This window comes from Oncorhynchus nerka, linkage group LG27 (assembly GCF_034236695.1).
Source record: "Oncorhynchus nerka isolate Pitt River linkage group LG27, Oner_Uvic_2.0, whole genome shotgun sequence".
Classification (NCBI taxonomy): Eukaryota; Metazoa; Chordata; class Actinopteri; order Salmoniformes; family Salmonidae; genus Oncorhynchus; species Oncorhynchus nerka.
In genome coordinates this window covers 61,113,760-61,130,028 of record NC_088422.1, presented here as the reverse complement: position 1 = coordinate 61,130,028, position 16,269 = coordinate 61,113,760, and the positions used below count along the sequence as shown (strand labels likewise).

Genomic DNA, 16,269 nt, shown 5'->3' with positions numbered 1-16,269 from the left:
AACCGGTCTTCTAGCCATCGCCGCTCCATTTTTCATTATTCCATTTGTTTTTGTCTTGTTCCCCGCACACCTGGTTTACATTCCCTAATCAACTGCATATATATATATTCCTCTGTTTCCCCCATGTCTTTGTGTGGAATTGGTTTTTACGTGTTTTGTATTAACGCGCCTAGCTGTTTTTTCCCAAGGTACTATGTTTCAACCTTAAAATCTTCAAAGTATGTTTAATTGTTAAACATTTTTGCTTGTGTGACACTTTGTTGCGTTTTGCACTTTTGCCTTTGGCTGGAGGTTTGTTGGACACTGTTGTGTCCGTCTGTTGTTTTCTTCTGCCGAATAAAGTGTGCGCCTGATCACAACTCTCTGCTCTCCTGCACCTGACTTCAACACCAGTAGCGCATACGCTGACAAATTCAAGTTAACTGTTAGCTAGTAAACGCTAGCTGGCTAACGTTACATGTATGATCTGTGTAGTAAAATTATTCGCATTTCAGAGCTATTTGCTAGTTATAGTGTAATGTTAGCTAACATTGAACCTGGTTGGTTAGCTACATTCATGCAGGGTAGTAACGTTATGAGTTGGGATTATGGGTCATTGTTTAGTTAGCTAGCTACATGTCTAAACAAAAGACTCCACTATGCAAGTAACTATTTCAATTGAATGTTTATGATGTCACTGCAACAACTGTCAATGGATGTAGCTGGTATTGGCTCTGGCTATCTACTCCAATTTCAGAGCACTCTTGTCTGAGCGTGCCAGAGCGCAGAATAACTGACTTATTTACAAATGCTCAACACCCGTTGAATACGGCCAGTGTCAGTAAACTTTGGCAAACAAAGTGAAATAAATTTTTGCCAGCAGCACAGTTGCAGTCACCAACGCTCTGGATAACATAAAACAGCTTAACCAGCTCTGCTAGGGCGAGTAAAATGGTCAGAGAGAGCTGTTCTCTCATTTGTGTCTGTAAGTAGCTACCAAGCTAGCCAACGTTAACCAGTTAGCTTCGGTGCTTGACTACTGTTGTAAAGTCAGAACGCTGTGATCAACCCTACTTTTCAGCCAGAGCGTCCAGTATGCGCTCCGAGAGCGAAACGCTTTGGATTTACGAATGGCCAATCTGACAACACTGAGTTTACGAACGCCCAGAGCACACTCTGGCACTCCAGAATAAATTTACGAACACACCCGTAGTATAAACCAGCCTCTAGTCTTGAAATATTTGGTTGATTAGTACATAGACTCACATGTGAATCCTTAAAGAGATGGGTGGGGCTAAAGCTTAAAAGGGTGTGAACGATGCTGAATAGGTGTAGACAAAAAAGATCTCCAGTACAGTAGGTACCAAAAAATTCAAGGCTCATTTTCTCAAAAGTGAGGTTACAAGTTTATCAACTTTCAAAGCAGATTTACTTTCCCATTGTTCCTCAACTGTAATGTATGATATATAATGTTTTAGCTCTGAGTCTCTAATTTTATCCAATGTAAAAAACGTTTACAATTTTGCTACATAAGACCGAATCGAGCCGGGTGGTCACAAAGTGAAAGCATTATACAAGACAGTACCCATCCCCTTCACTCAAAACACAGACATCTTCAAAAGAGATCAGAACGGGGATGAGGGACTCTTTTATTCCAACTGCCATTAGGATGTACAGTGGATAGTCTATTGGTCCCTTAACTTAAGGATTGGACCCTTTTCCCCCCCAATTTTTGCCAAAAATGACATACCCAAATCTAACTGCCTGTAGCTCAGGACCTGAAGCAAGGATTTGCATATTCTTGATACCATTTGAAAGAAAACACTTTGAAGTTTGTAGAAATGTGAAATTAATGTAGGAGATTATAACACATTACATTTGGTAAAAGACAATACAAAGAAGAAACATGTTTTCTTTTTTTATCATCTTTGAAATACAAGAGAAATATATAACTTAGGAAACTAGGCGCAATTTAGATTTTGGCCACTCGATGGCAGCAGCGTATGTGCAAAGGTTTAGACTGATTCAATGAACCATTGCATTTCTGTTCAAAACATTGTATCAAGACTGCCCAAATGTGCCTAATTGGTTTATTAATACATTTTCAAGTTCATAACTCTGCACAATCTTCAAACAATAGTGTGGTATTATTTCACTGTAGTAGCTACTGTAAATTGGACAGTGCAGTTAAATTAACAAGAATTTAAGCTTTCTGCCAATATCAGATATGTCTATGTCCTGGGAAATGTTCTTGTTACTTACAACCTCATGCTAATCGCATTAGCCTACGTTAGCGCAACCATCCTGCGGGGGACACAACGATCCAGTAGAGGTTAAGTGTACAGCATATTACACTTTCACTGTAAATATGTAGGCTATTGCACTTTCAAATGAATTTTTATTGTGTATTATTCTGTTTTATGTACTGTATTTTTAAGCACATGATCAAATGAATTTCCCCCTGGTGGGATAATAAAGTTGATCTGTGACAGATCTGTAGATCTGTCACGCAATGTTTTGAGTGTGCGTACACAACTGAAAGGAGAGGAGGAGGAATAAGAGGACGAGGGTCTGTCGAGTAGACCAGGAGACAAGAACAGTCAGCTCCATACATCAAGAAACACACACCACTACGCAACAAATAGTGAAGCTTGGACTGTGCGTGTCTATCACCGAACTCCAACAGAGCATGCCGTCTGAACTTTACCTGCAGTCCAGGAGTGGAGGAAAAAGAACACCAGGCCACAGTACACGCAGACAGTCTGGACACAGCAACCTGTTTGTAAGCCACTTAGAGAGGGAGACACAATAAGTCATCTAAACTGAACCTTGACAGGCCCTTCAACAAGTTGTGACCGACCGCATTACACTGTACCGGCACCTTTTGTTCAGTGGAAACTGAACTCACATCAACTCCATTACCACACATCGCTTCTGAACTCTCAATCAATAGGAGGAGAGGAGGGTGGGGGGATGGGGAGGGGTGAGGAGGGGGGTGTTGGGTGTAAGCTATGACAGCCTGTGTCGTCTCTAATGGAGGGTTAGAATGGAGTCAGGTGACAGGACCTGTAATTACTGTCACTGAGACCAGACACTCTGTCTTCGTCTCCTCTCTCCGGGAGAACAAAAAGCAGCTGAGCGCTCTCCTCTCACATGCTCTCTGTCGTCACATGACTCACGGAGGTGTAGCCAGTCTGCCCGCCAGTGTCCCAGGGGAGAGGAAAGCCAAAGGGGCAGGAGAGAGAAATGCTTTGTGGCCCTTAATCCTCCTAACACAGCTCTAGGTTTGACCAAACTGGGTCACCATGAGAAAGGACTTAGTATTGCAAGTATTTTCAAGTATTGTCTGAAGTACACTCTTTGTCCCTGTAGGATAACCCTTTTTGGTTCCAGGTAGAACCCTTTGGTGGTGAAAAAGGTTATACGTTGAACCTTTTTCTGTGGTGAAAGGGTTACACATAGAACATTGTATTAGAGAAAGTAGTTATAAAATAGTTATTTTCAGAGGGGTCGCCAAGGGGGAGAATGGAAGAACCCATTATGGTTTTATGTTGCACTTATTTTTCTCAGAGTGTAGTGGAAGTCTGCAAATCTTAATCAGGTGACTATAGCCACCCTAAGTGCCTCTCCGTCATGCGCTGGCCTTGATGCTACAAACCAAAGAGACAGACCTAAGTCTCACAAAGCCCGTATCCACAAAGCATCTCAGAGTTGGTGTGAATCTAGCATCAGTTTTGACTTTGAAATCATAATGAAAAGGATTGTATGGACAGATCCTAGATCAGCAGTCGTACTCTGAGACGCTTTGTGGATATGGGCCCAGGACTCACTGTGCACTGGATACAGGAGACTCAACATCGACCGTTTTTGTTTAACAGAGAAAACTGTAGACCAGAAGGCTCATTTTTTTATTTTAACACAAATAGCCGCTTGTTGTCAGAAATACTATGTGACACAGAGCAAGCACAATTGATTTGTGTCTCTTACCCAGAGGTAAGGAACCCAGCGCCAGTCAGTCTAAAGGCAGGTTGAGCCCTGAAAGTGGTAATGTACATAGTTTCCTGTCAACCATAATGTATCAACACTACACATTTATCAGATTGCTATGACAGTTGATAAGGTTACAGATTCTACCAGAAATATTTAAAAAGAAAATTGTTGTTACCCCTACTACTAGTGCTAGTAAAGTGCCAAGTACTCAGTACTTCAGCAGAAAGTAGAGCTATTCATTTCATGGGTGTTTTAATAATTCCTATTTTTGGGGGGGGGGGTGTGGTCGTTGGGATATACAGTACCGGTACATGGCATGAGGGCCATGTGACACGGTATCTGAGAGAAAGCAAAAAGACACGTGGAGAAATGAAATCTGCTCTGTGAGAAATCCCAGATGGAATGTCTTTCTGTTGGATATGTCTGTGCTGAGACAGAGCTTTGTGATGCTTGGAAGGGAAGCCAAGAACATGAGGAGAAAAACGCGGTGGGACTTTGATGTACGACAAGCACATTAGAGGCAAAGTAACATTTTTTTTATGAAAGGAAAAGGGACGGAGTTTTTTGTTGCCAGTGAGGCAATAATGTCTATTATTCCTCTATTTGCTGTCTGTTACTTTCTGGAATCCAGCACACTCTTTTTTTTCACTCTGACAGCAGTGAGGACTTTTTATTTTTGTTTTCTTGTTCCTTCCTTTAGAAATCCCAACTGATTGTCCTGTCACCATTTCCTAGCTGCCTCCTCACTCTGTGGGGACAGATCTCTCACAAAATTGGAATAAGAAATGACATATTTACCCTCACCAGATTGCCCCGGTTTTATTAGAATTGAAGATTAGAATTTCAAGCTATCAAATGAAATTTGGGATGAAGAAGATCAATTGATGTTTTCTCCATGCCTATGCACTATGCCTTGTGATGATAACACATTACGAACAGCATCGTCACAGCTTTGAAGTATTGATAAAAATCCTGTTCAAAATGATCACCTCAACCAATCCTTATACTGTTTTACCCCTCTTGACTCCTAAGTAGCTCCCTGTTCTCAACAGTACCTGAGATGTATACTCTCTCACAGATGCACGGGCAGATCTCACAGCGCATCTACACCAGCGTCAAACTCTCTCATTTTACAACATCTGCCATATTTCATCCAGCAGTAAAGGCAATATTCTTAAGAGGCCTGAACTCTGGATTAGCTCCATCTCCTTCGCACAGCCAAATTGCCATTTGTGTGGGTGTGTGAGTCTCTAACAAGTGGGAAAAAAAGATTAAAGAAGACACATTCAAAAAAAATCTAACCTCTCAGTTTCATTATTCATTCATCAAATCCAAGAGAAACAACTTCCCTGTCGACAATGTCTAAATTACAAATGACCTTTCAATCACATCCAAGTTATGAAACAAATGTCTGGCCACCAGCCAACTCCAACAACGTGTGTTGAGCACACAGTATGTTGATCTCACCTGTCAGTCTCATCGTCTCAATGGCAAGTACCAGCCCTGCAAGAGTCAAAATACTGGATTGTGTGTGTGCGTGCGCGTGTGCGAGTGTGTGTGTGCCCCTACCAGTGGGCCTCTGGATTCACCTGGAGGAGTGTAGCTCCAGCTGTAATATCATCACCCTATCAGAACACGGCTGACACAGAGTAGCTGTGCTGTGATGTAGCGGGATGGCTGCTAGTCCCACAGCTATGATTCACATGTAACAACCTGTTAAAAACATAATGAAACAGTGAAAATAGAACAGGGAGGAAAAGAACACGTAAAAGAGAAAATAATGCACCTAAAGGCCTTGTGAATGACACAGGCTATTTAAACATTGAAAGTCAAACATTCTCACACAGTAAGGAAAAATAAAACCGATTAAATATTCATGTTTGTGCACATGGCTTGGAGCAGAATAGCTAAATGTACAAACACATAATATACTATACTGTACATATGCCGCACATAATGTCCTTCACACACACACACGCACACAGAGAGAGACACGCACGCACGCACACACACACACACACACACACACACACACATCCCCAGACAAAGGCGTGTGCTCTCACACATCCAGAGATTAAAATGAATATCCGCTGGTCCCCAAGCATAATTATGCTCCGATCAATTTAATCTACTCCTTCCCTGCCTCAAACCCATTAGCTTCATAATGAGAAAGGCTGAGTGATTACACAATGGACTAAAGGAACAAAACTAACTATGGTCTGGGCTACAAACACTGACAGCTCCGCGATGACACACAGCACAGGTCTGTGGAGAGGGGGGCCAATACACACTGTACAGAATACCCAGACCTATTGTGAAATACCAAGACAAGGAGGGAGAGAGAGACAGAGAGAGAGGGGGGGGGGGCAATACACACTGTACAGAATACCCAGGCCTATTGTGAAATACCAAGACAAGGAGGGAGAGAGGGGGGGACGACGACAAAAGAGGCAGAGAAAAAATTTAAAGTGATATGAAATGATATAATATTATATAATATTAACAAGTCCTCTGTCACGTAATTGTGTGTCTGCCGAACACTCCCAGAAATGGAGCACTTACACACCTAGATGTACATGCAGTGCCTTCAGAAAGTATTCACACCCCTTGATTCTTCCCACATTTTGTTGTGTTACAAAGTTCCGTTAAAATGGATTTATATAATTGTCATTTGATGTCAACGATCTACACAAACACAAAATACTATGTAATGTCAAAGTGTACGAAAAATTCTAACATTTGTACAAATCAAATCAAAATAAACACTAATACAGTGGCTGTCACGTTCTGATCATAGTTCTGTTATTTTATTCTTAGTTTTAGTATGGTCAGGGCGTGAGTTGGGGTGGGCAGTCTGTGTTTGTTTTTCTATGTTGGTCTTTGTGTTCGGCCTAGTATGGTTCTCAGAGGCAGGTGTCGTTAGTTGTCTCTGATTGAGAATCATACTTAGGTAGCCTGGGTTTCACTTTTGGTTTGTGGGTGTTTGTTTCCGTGTGAGTGTTTGGTCCACACGGTACTATTTCGGTTTTCGTTCGTTCACTTTATTGTTTTGTATTTCAGTGTTCTGAGTTTGAATTAAACATTACATCATGAACACTTACCACGCTGCGCTTTGGTCCGATCCTTCTTCCACCTCTGAATGCCGTTACAGTGGCTTGCGAAAGTATTCACCCCCCTTGGCATTTTTCCTAGTTCGTTGCCTTACAACCTGGAATTAAAATAGATTTCTGGGGGGTTTGTATCATTTGATTTACACAACATGCACTTTGAAGATGTAAAATATGTTTTATTGTGAAACAAACAAGAAATAAGACAACAACAAAAAACAGAGAACTTGAGCGTTGGATGGGTTCCGCTGGTGTACAGCAATCTTTAAGTCATACCACAGATTGTCAATTGGATTGAGGTCTGGGCTTCGACTAGGCCATTCTAAGACGTTTAAATGTTTCCCCTTAAACCACTCGAGTGTTGCTTTAGCAGTATGCATAGGGTCATTGTCCTGCTGGAAGTCTTAAATCTCTGGAAGACTGAAACAGGTTTCCCTCAAGAATTTCCCTGTAGTTAGCGCCATCCATCATTCCTTCAAGTTTGACCAGTTTCCCAGTCCCTGCTGATGAAAAACATCCCCACAGCATGATGCTGCCACCACCATGCTTCACTGTTGGGGTGGTGTTCTCGGGGTGATGGGAAGTATTGGGTTTGCGCCAGACATAGCGTTTTCCTTGATGGCAAAAAAGCAACATTTTAGTCTCATCTGACCAGAGTACCTTCTTCCATATGTTTGGGGAGTCTCCCACATGCCTTTTGGCGAACACCAAACATGTTTGCTTATTTTTTCTGGACACTCTTCCGTAAAGCCCAGCTCTGTGGAGTGTATGGCTTAAAGTGGTCCTATGGACAGATACTCCAATCTCCGCTGTGAAGCTTTCCAGCTCCTTCAGGGTTATCTTTGGTCTCTTTGTTGCTTCTCTGATTAATGCCCTCCTTGCCTGGTCCGAGGGTTTTGGTGGGCGGCCCTCTCTTGGCAGTTTTGTTGTGGTGCTATATTCTTTCCATTTTATAATAATGGATTTAATGGTGCTCCATGGGATGTTCAAAGTTTTGGATATTTTTTTATAACCCAACCCTGATCTGTACTTCTCCACAACGTTTTCCCTGACCTGTTTGTAGAGCTCCTTGGTCTTCATAGTACTGCTTGCTTGGTTGTGCCCCTTGCTTAGTGGCGTTTCAGACTCTGGGGCCTTTCAGAACAGGTGTATATATACTGAGATCATGTGACAGATCATGTGACACTTAGATTGCACACAGGTGGACTTTATTTAAACTAATTATGTGACTTCTGAAGGTAATTGGTTGCACCAGATCTTATTTAGGGTCTTCATATCAAAGGGGGTGAATACATATGCACGCACTTTTCCGTTATTTCTTAAATTTCACTTCACCGCTTTGGACTATTTTGTGTGTGTCCATTACATAAAATCCAAATAAAAATCTATTTAAATTACAGGTTGTAATGCAACAAAATAGGAAAAATGCCAAGGGTGGTGAATACTTTTGCAAGGCACTGTATATCTTCATTACATAAGTATTCAGCCCCCTGAGATAATACATGTTAGATTTAACATTGTCAGCGATTACAGCTGCAAGTCTTTCTGGGTAAGTCTTTAAGAGCTTTCCACACCTGGATTGTGTGACATTTGCCCATTATTCTTTTCAACATTCTTGAAGCTCTGTCAAATTGGTTGTTGATCGTTGCTAGACTATTTTCAAGTCTTTGCCATAGATTTTCCAGCAGATTTAAGTCAAAACTGTAACTTAGACATTCAAAAATCATGCTAAACACTATTATTGCACACAGTGTTTCCATGCAACTTATTATGTGATTAAACAAATGTTTACTCCTGAACTTACTCCTGAACACTTATTAACTCAAGACATTTCAGCTTTTCATTTGTAATATATTTTTAACATTATGGGGTAATGTGTGTAGGCCAGTGACCAAAAAAATCTAAATTTAATACATTTTCAATTCAGGCTGTAACACAACAAAATGTGGATAAACTCACAGTACAGTATTATAAGGATGTAGCATCCATGCTCACCGTACACAGCTACTACTTTCCTCCTCCACTGACAAACAACACCCATGGGAGCGAGCTGAGTTCGCACATTCGATTACCTGTTGTTAGCAGATTGTGTGCGTGGGTGTGTTCAATGTGAAACTATGTGGATGTGCCTATCTGTCATTACACCTTTCCATAGTTATATTACATGTGTATAAAGTACACTGAGAATGCCAAACATTAGGAACACCTTCCTAATATTGAACAGAACAGCCTCAATTCGTCAGGACTCGGACAAGGTGTTCGAACGTTTTCCACAGGGATGCTGACCCATGTTGACTCCAATGCTTCCCACAGTCGCGTCAAGTCGGATGGATGGTGGACAATTTGGACCATTTGCACAGCGGAACATTCACACAGAAAACGGTTGAGCGTGAAAAACCCAGCAACGTTTCAGTCCAATCCACAATCCATGTCTCAAGGCTTACAAATCCTTTAACCCGCCTCCTCCCCCTTCATCTACACTGATCGAAGTGGATTACACAAGTGCCATCAATAAGGCATCGCAGCTTCCACCTGGTCGGTCCATGTCATGGAAAGAGCCGGTGTTCCTAATGTTTTGTACCCTCAGCGTATGTTGGAATGAGGTGGGAATAGATGCGAGGAAGAAGAGATCTTGGGCCTGGTGTGGGAGAAGACCAGGGCCTGGTGTGGGAGCAGACCAGGGCCTGGTGTGGAAGCTGACCAGGGCCTGGTGTGGGAGCTGACCAGGGCCTGGTGTGGGAGCAGACCAGGGCCTGGTGTGGAAGCTGACCAGGGCCTGGTGTGGGAGCTGACCAGGGCCTGGTGTGGGAGCTGACCAGGGCCTGGTGTGGGAGCAGACCAGGGCCTGGTGTGGAAGCTGACCAGGGACTGGTGTGGGAGCAGACCAGGGACTGGTGTGGGAGCTGACCAGGGCCTGGTGTGGGAGCAGACCAGGGCCTGGTGTGGAAGCTGACCAGGGCCTGGTGTGGGAGCAGACCAGGGCCTGGTGTGGGAGCAGACCAGGGACTGGTGTGGGAGCAGAAGGGTTCATCTATAACCAGATGAGTGTCAGTAGCATGCAGCAGTGGATAGGTAGGAGGAGAAACAGTGGCTTGGGCACATTGGTTGAGTGAGTAGCCTGAAGACTTGAGAATCAGAGATCTGCTTGAAGCCACGAAGAACGTTCCGTCTGTGAACACTCTCTAGTCACACAGCCTGGTATCAGTTGATAAGCATCACCTGGTGATGCTCTCGCAATGTCGTAATACCGAAGAACAGTCGAACCACAGGCAGGGCACGGATGCCGTGTCAGTCTATCCCGCCGCACTGTACCTGTTTCACACTTCTGCGAAGCACGCTGTACTCGAGGGTGTCGAGAGCGTCTTGCTGAACAAAGACGGCGTGAGAGAAGAGAGAAGGGAAAGAAGAGTGAGTGAGTCCCAGAGACAGATGCAGTCAGAGCGACCCACAATGGCGTGGTACTGTACCGTGCCAGTCATCCCAGTGGAGGGAACAGCGAGGCCGCTCTCGGGAATAACAATGCAGCATATCAACAGGCACATTCGGTGCAGTTTCCATTTGACACAAACAGCGGAGCACGCGCACCCACACATACGAATGCACGCACTCCCTCTCTTTCATTCTTCATACACACTGGCACACACTTGCTACACACACACACACACACATAGGGACTAACGCAACAAATAGCCTTCCAGGCTCCATCAAAAGGAGGGAAATGGTATTTGAGGCTGATCTATGGTTTAGTTCTTTAACCTACATGGAGCTTAATCAGAGTAGTATAAAATATTCATGAAGCTTCCCTGTCTGAGGGGGTTCATATCACACACTATAATTACTATCATGTCTGTCAGAGGAGAGCCAGAGCACACTATAGCCTAGTATTGTTGGCTCAGGGCTAAAAGTCAGGCAGAGTTACCATTGGTCTATCTCCATCTCGTTTAAGTTGCCACTGAACACTAGAGAGCCAGTGGAGCGATTCACCCAAGCGTGAGTGAGTGTGTAGGAGAGAGAGAGAGAGAGAGAGAGAGAGAGAGAGAGAGAGAGAGAGGGAGATACAGAGAGTGCACGTCTACGGTGCAAATATAGATTCCTATAGAATATATATAGGGATTGGAATAACATGGATTTAGGCCTACATTATTTCTTACAGTATTCTTAGAATATCCTTACAGTACAAGTCAAGCAGTAATGCAGAATACTGAATTATTAGTGCGCGCCGGTAAAGCCCCTGGAAAAGGACGTGCAGGTCTTGCTTCAGTTGAACAGGGAAAGACAGAACCCAGCGTCAGCTTTGGTAACACTCAAGCAGGCATGGTGCAGCGAGAGCAGGGAAAGAGAGGAGACTTCAACAAAGAGAGAGGGACAGAGGAGGAGGAAAGAGGAGCGTTGTCTCTCTCTCTCTCTCTCTCTCTGCGGTGTAATCTGGGTCCTCCTCCTGCTGTCGTTGATGCTAATGGTCTCTGACCGGGAGGGAAGCCACACAGCAGAGTAGAGCAGAGCAGAGAATAGCAGAGCTGGGACTCTGACTGACGCAGGGACTGAGTGACTGGGGCCTCCTCAATAATGGCCCAGCAACCAATGGGCCTGAACAGAACCTGACGCAGCATGAAGCTCAGACAGCCCCAGAAACACAGGCCCAGTGTGCTTAGAGAGAACACAACACACAGACTCATACCCATACAATGTGACCACACAAATGTATACAACATAGACTGGGCATAGAATTAGACAGAAGCAAAACAATCCCTGTTCTGCTTACTAACTGACACCAATGCCCAACCTACAAATGGTTGGTATTGATGAACAGTCTGAAGCCTAATTCCAATGATCTGATCAAAGCTGTCAGACAGAACCCTCCCCCTCTCATCCTTTTCAGTCTGTTTGCTTCTATTGCTCTCTCTCTCTCTCTCTGTCCTTATGCACTGGGCTTAATGAGCTGTAATGAATTGTCTTCAGTACACTGGACATCAGAGAGCCATCCCAGAGCCCTGGTCACATGAGAGAGGCCAGAGAGGATAGGCCAGAGAGGATAGGCCAGAGAGGATAGGCCAGAGAGAAGAAGCCAGAGAGAAGAGGCCAGAGAGAAGAGGCCAGAGAGAAGACAGAACAGAGGAGAGGGCAGAGAGGAGAGAACAGAGTGAAAAAGCCAAAGCAGAGAGAACCTGAGGTCTGCCCTGTCAATACCCCAGTGTCAGACATCAAAACATGAACAACCATACAGGTCTGAGGAAGCGGTGAATATACACTGATTGTACAAAACATTAGGAACACCTTCCTAATATTGAGTTGAACCCCCTTTTGCCCTCAGAACAGCCTCAATTTGCTGGGGCATGGCCTCAACAAGGTGTCAAAAGCATTCCACAGGGACGCTGGCCGATGTTGACTCAAATGCTTCCCACAGTTTTGGCAAGTTGGCTGGATGTTCTTTGGGTGGTGGACCATTCTTGATACACACAGAAAACTGTTGAGCGTGAAAAACCCAGCAGCGTTGCAGTTCTTGACACACTCAAACAGGTGTGCATGACACCTACTACCATACCCCGTTCAAAGGCACTTCAATCTTTGGTCTCGCCTATTCACCGTCTGAATGGCACGCATACAGAATCCATGTCTCAAGGCTTAAAGAAATAACTCTTTAACCTGTCTCCTCCCCTTCATCTAAACTGATTGAAGTGGATTTAACAGGTGACATCAATAACGGATCATAGCTTTCACCTGGATTCACCTGGCCAGTCCATGCCATGGAAATAGCAGGTGTTCATAATGGTTTGTTCACTCAGTGTACAATCCTATCATGTGACTAATTACAGAGTTTGGGTGAATGTCACTTTATGTCGCAGTACAACAGCCAAGGGATGTTCAAGTCAATCCACTGGCACAAATAGAACAATGACACAAAATGTACGCCATGTTGCACTGTCGTACGGTAGCAACACGTTGTCTGTGTGTGTTGGAGTAGAGTTGAGAGTCTAACCCTCCTGAAGCACTGGTGGCTTGTTTTGGTCTCTGAAGAGAGGTATTACGTTACCAAAGCCTGGCAAACCTCCCACGGTGACTGTACTGCATCATTATTCATCACCTAGAGGGAGAGGAAAGGAAGGAGATAAAAACAGGCTTTAAAGTTTAATGTGGGAGAACACGAGAGGCCTGAGGAGGACGACAAGACCATGGGAGGGAAGAACAGCTCCTGTTCGGTGGAGCTTCCTGTGCGATACTACGCTGCTGACAGAGGGCTGGGAGATCCATTAGATCCAGACCTTTAAGAGGCTCGGTGTCGTACGTCTGATGGAACTACGGGAAACGCCCCTGCAGTAGGCTGGACAACACCGCGTCTGTTGACCAGATTCCCACTGAATAAACACAAGGAAGTAAACAGTGTCAATGGCGTTTCTCTTCTAGCCCAAGACGAGGGAAGGTATTACATTCGGAGATGGGCGTGCCTTGTTTTTGAGAGAAAACACATCGGTCTGTCTTTCATTTCATGACACCTCTTGGAGAGGAAACACCACAATAAGCATTCAAATGCTTAACCCCCCCACACACACACACACACACACACGTTGAGTTCATGACGGCTCTGATGTTCAAATGACCCTCTGTCAAGATATTATGCAGTCTTACACGTACACACACGCACACACGCACGCACACAGACACACACACACACACACACACACACACACACACACATCTGAGACAATGCTCACGAAGAGAGACAAACAACGCACGGTTTATACGTACACTTAACATTTATAGAGCTAAATACAAAAAAACACTGTGGTTCACAGTACAGATCAATTATCAAAAACATCAACATAAATAATTTGCATGACCGTTACAAATAACTTGGTCCCCGCAGTAGCAGATGAGTAAGTGGGAGTGATAGCCGCTGTCTTATTGCTTTCAGAATGAACTGAACAGAAAGGCCTGCACACTGAATACGCTCCCAATTACCACATCATTGACAACGTTTCGATCCACAAGGGTCTTGGCCTGACGAAGATCCTTCCGGATCAAAACCGTGCAGTGTGCAGGCCCTTTTCTGTTCTTTTCTATAATATACTTAATCAGCCCGGCACCTACGCTTTTTTTAAGGATGTGTGTGTTGACCACAAACTTCTCTTTCAGAATGAACAACCCACTATGTCGAGAAGTTAATACTGTAGGTCTAACGGACCCGTCCTCTACACAAGTACCTTGTCCCTTCGTGGTTACGGTGAGGGGACAAGGGGACATAGCAGCGAAGGGCCTTCATATCCAGTCCCAGTCTCTCCCAAGAACACTGGAAGGATTTAGCTGTCTGAGGCTGAGCCCAAAACACTGATGAAGTAATGACGACCCCAGGTGCCAGGCGCCGAACACACACCCATAGCACAGTGACCCGAGGGCCAACCGCCCAACCTGTACTGAACTGTATGTACAGCTAACGACACAAATCCAAAACGCATTACATAACATTACCAGAACACTGCTGGAACGTCACAGCTAGGTCACCGCCCCTTTCTGGGGTGGTTTTTACATTTTTTATACATCGGGACGGATACTGTACAACATTCGCTGGGTGAAGGAACTCGGGACGCAAAGAGAAAGGGACGGAAGGGTGAAAGAGGAGGCGTGAGCAATCGCCTGAGGAGTGCGATTGAGAGAGCGTTTCTCAACACCGCGGGTGTTGAAGATATGGGAGCGACGGTAATGACGGTTGAGGTGTAGGGAGCTAGAGGGCTGTAGGCTCAGGCCGTGGTGGCTTGTAACCGCAGTGCACTGTGGGTTGTACTGGAGTGTGGTAGTGTAGTGTAGTGTACTGTCAGTCGTCGTGTAGCGAGGGCTCCCTCTGGGCCCCTGCTGGTAGCGCTGTAGTTCACAGGTACAGGGGGTGACAGGTGTCCATGGCAACCATGTGCCAGTGTTTGTCTCTACCAGGATGAGCCAGGTCAATGGAGATGAGTAGGCGTCAAGATCACAGCCGTCCAACTATCAGTCTGTCTGTCTACAGGCCCTAAGTCAGAGTCCGTGTGTCCTTCCTTTGTTCATGGGATCTGGATCTGTAGCTCCTCCTCCTCTTCGTCTGGGTCGCTGGGCGGTCCGTCTGGGTTCTCCGGGCTGAACCGAGCTGACCTCATCTTCCCAAACAGGCCCGGGCTCTTCTGCCGCCGCAGTCTAGAACAGAGGAACACAGAGGAGAGGAAGAGTGAGTGGACTTGAGTGAGAAGGCTACTTCAGGTTTTGATCTCCATTTTCCACAACTGGCACTTAAAGGCCCTGTGCTGTCAAAATTCTGTTTCCCCTGTAAATTCTGATTATTCCCTCAACAACTAAGGTATAGCTCTTGCAGAAAATCGCTGTGGAGTTCTCAACAGTGAACGAGTAAACAAAGGCATATTTCAGGACTGCGTCAGCTAAATAAACATTGCATAATTCACCATTGCCTAAAAACCCAGGGCAACGGAGCTGCTTCCGTTGCCAGGTAACACTCAGTTAGCCAGCAATGACCGGTTACTGAGCCACGGCTGCCATACTGGTGATCATATCACCTGGACAACAGTGAAATACTAATATTGTCTCTACAGAGGTAGCGCGGGGGGAGAGGAAGAGACAGGGCGAGAGAGAGAGAGAGAGAGAAGGAGAGAGAGAGAGAAGGAGCGAGAGAGAGAGAGAGAGAGAGAGGAGAGAGAATGAGAGAGAGAGAATGAGAGAGAGAGAGAGAAGAGAGAGAGAGAGAGAGGAGAGAGAGAGAGAGAGAGAGAGAGAGAGAAAGAAAGAAAGAAAGAAAGAAAGAAAGAAAGAAAGAAAGAAAGAAAGAAAGAAAGAAAGAGAAAAAGGGAGGGTCTTCTCTCTACAACCCAGGTACATTTTTTGAAATTCAGCAGAAGGTTCCCATCGGACCTAGCTCTAATGAATCCCTCTGCGGCTCAGAGAAAAGCTTACATTATTTATCAGCCAGCCGTTTGCCGAATTGATCATCATTTTGAGATGATTCATCGTCTTAACTTGGGCCTAAAATCATACCTGCGTGTTTGCAGTCGGCTCAGTCTGCGCCATAATGACAAAGACAAACAGGTACAAGAGAAAAGCAGACCCAGTTAATTCCTTAAAGCAACAAACACTCTATTTGCTGTCTGTTTCGCTCTCTCTTTACCTTCTCCCGCTCCCTCCTTCTCTCTCTTTTACTTTCTCCAACTCCTTCCTTCCT

At 44.7% G+C, this 16,269-nt stretch overlaps 1 protein-coding gene across 1 annotated transcript in view; it reads right to left on the bottom strand.

The window, feature by feature from the left end:
* Positions 1-13,809: 13,809 nt before the first annotated feature.
* The window catches only part of LOC115134090 (coiled-coil domain-containing protein 102A-like), a 68,017-nt gene continuing 65,557 nt past the window's right edge, over positions 13,810-16,269 (bottom strand). Inside the window, exon 9 of the mRNA XM_029667724.2 lies at positions 13,810-15,236. Coding sequence (XP_029523584.1) covers positions 15,107-15,236 — 130 coding nt within the window. The 3' untranslated portion in view covers positions 13,810-15,106. The remainder of the gene's footprint in view (positions 15,237-16,269) is intronic.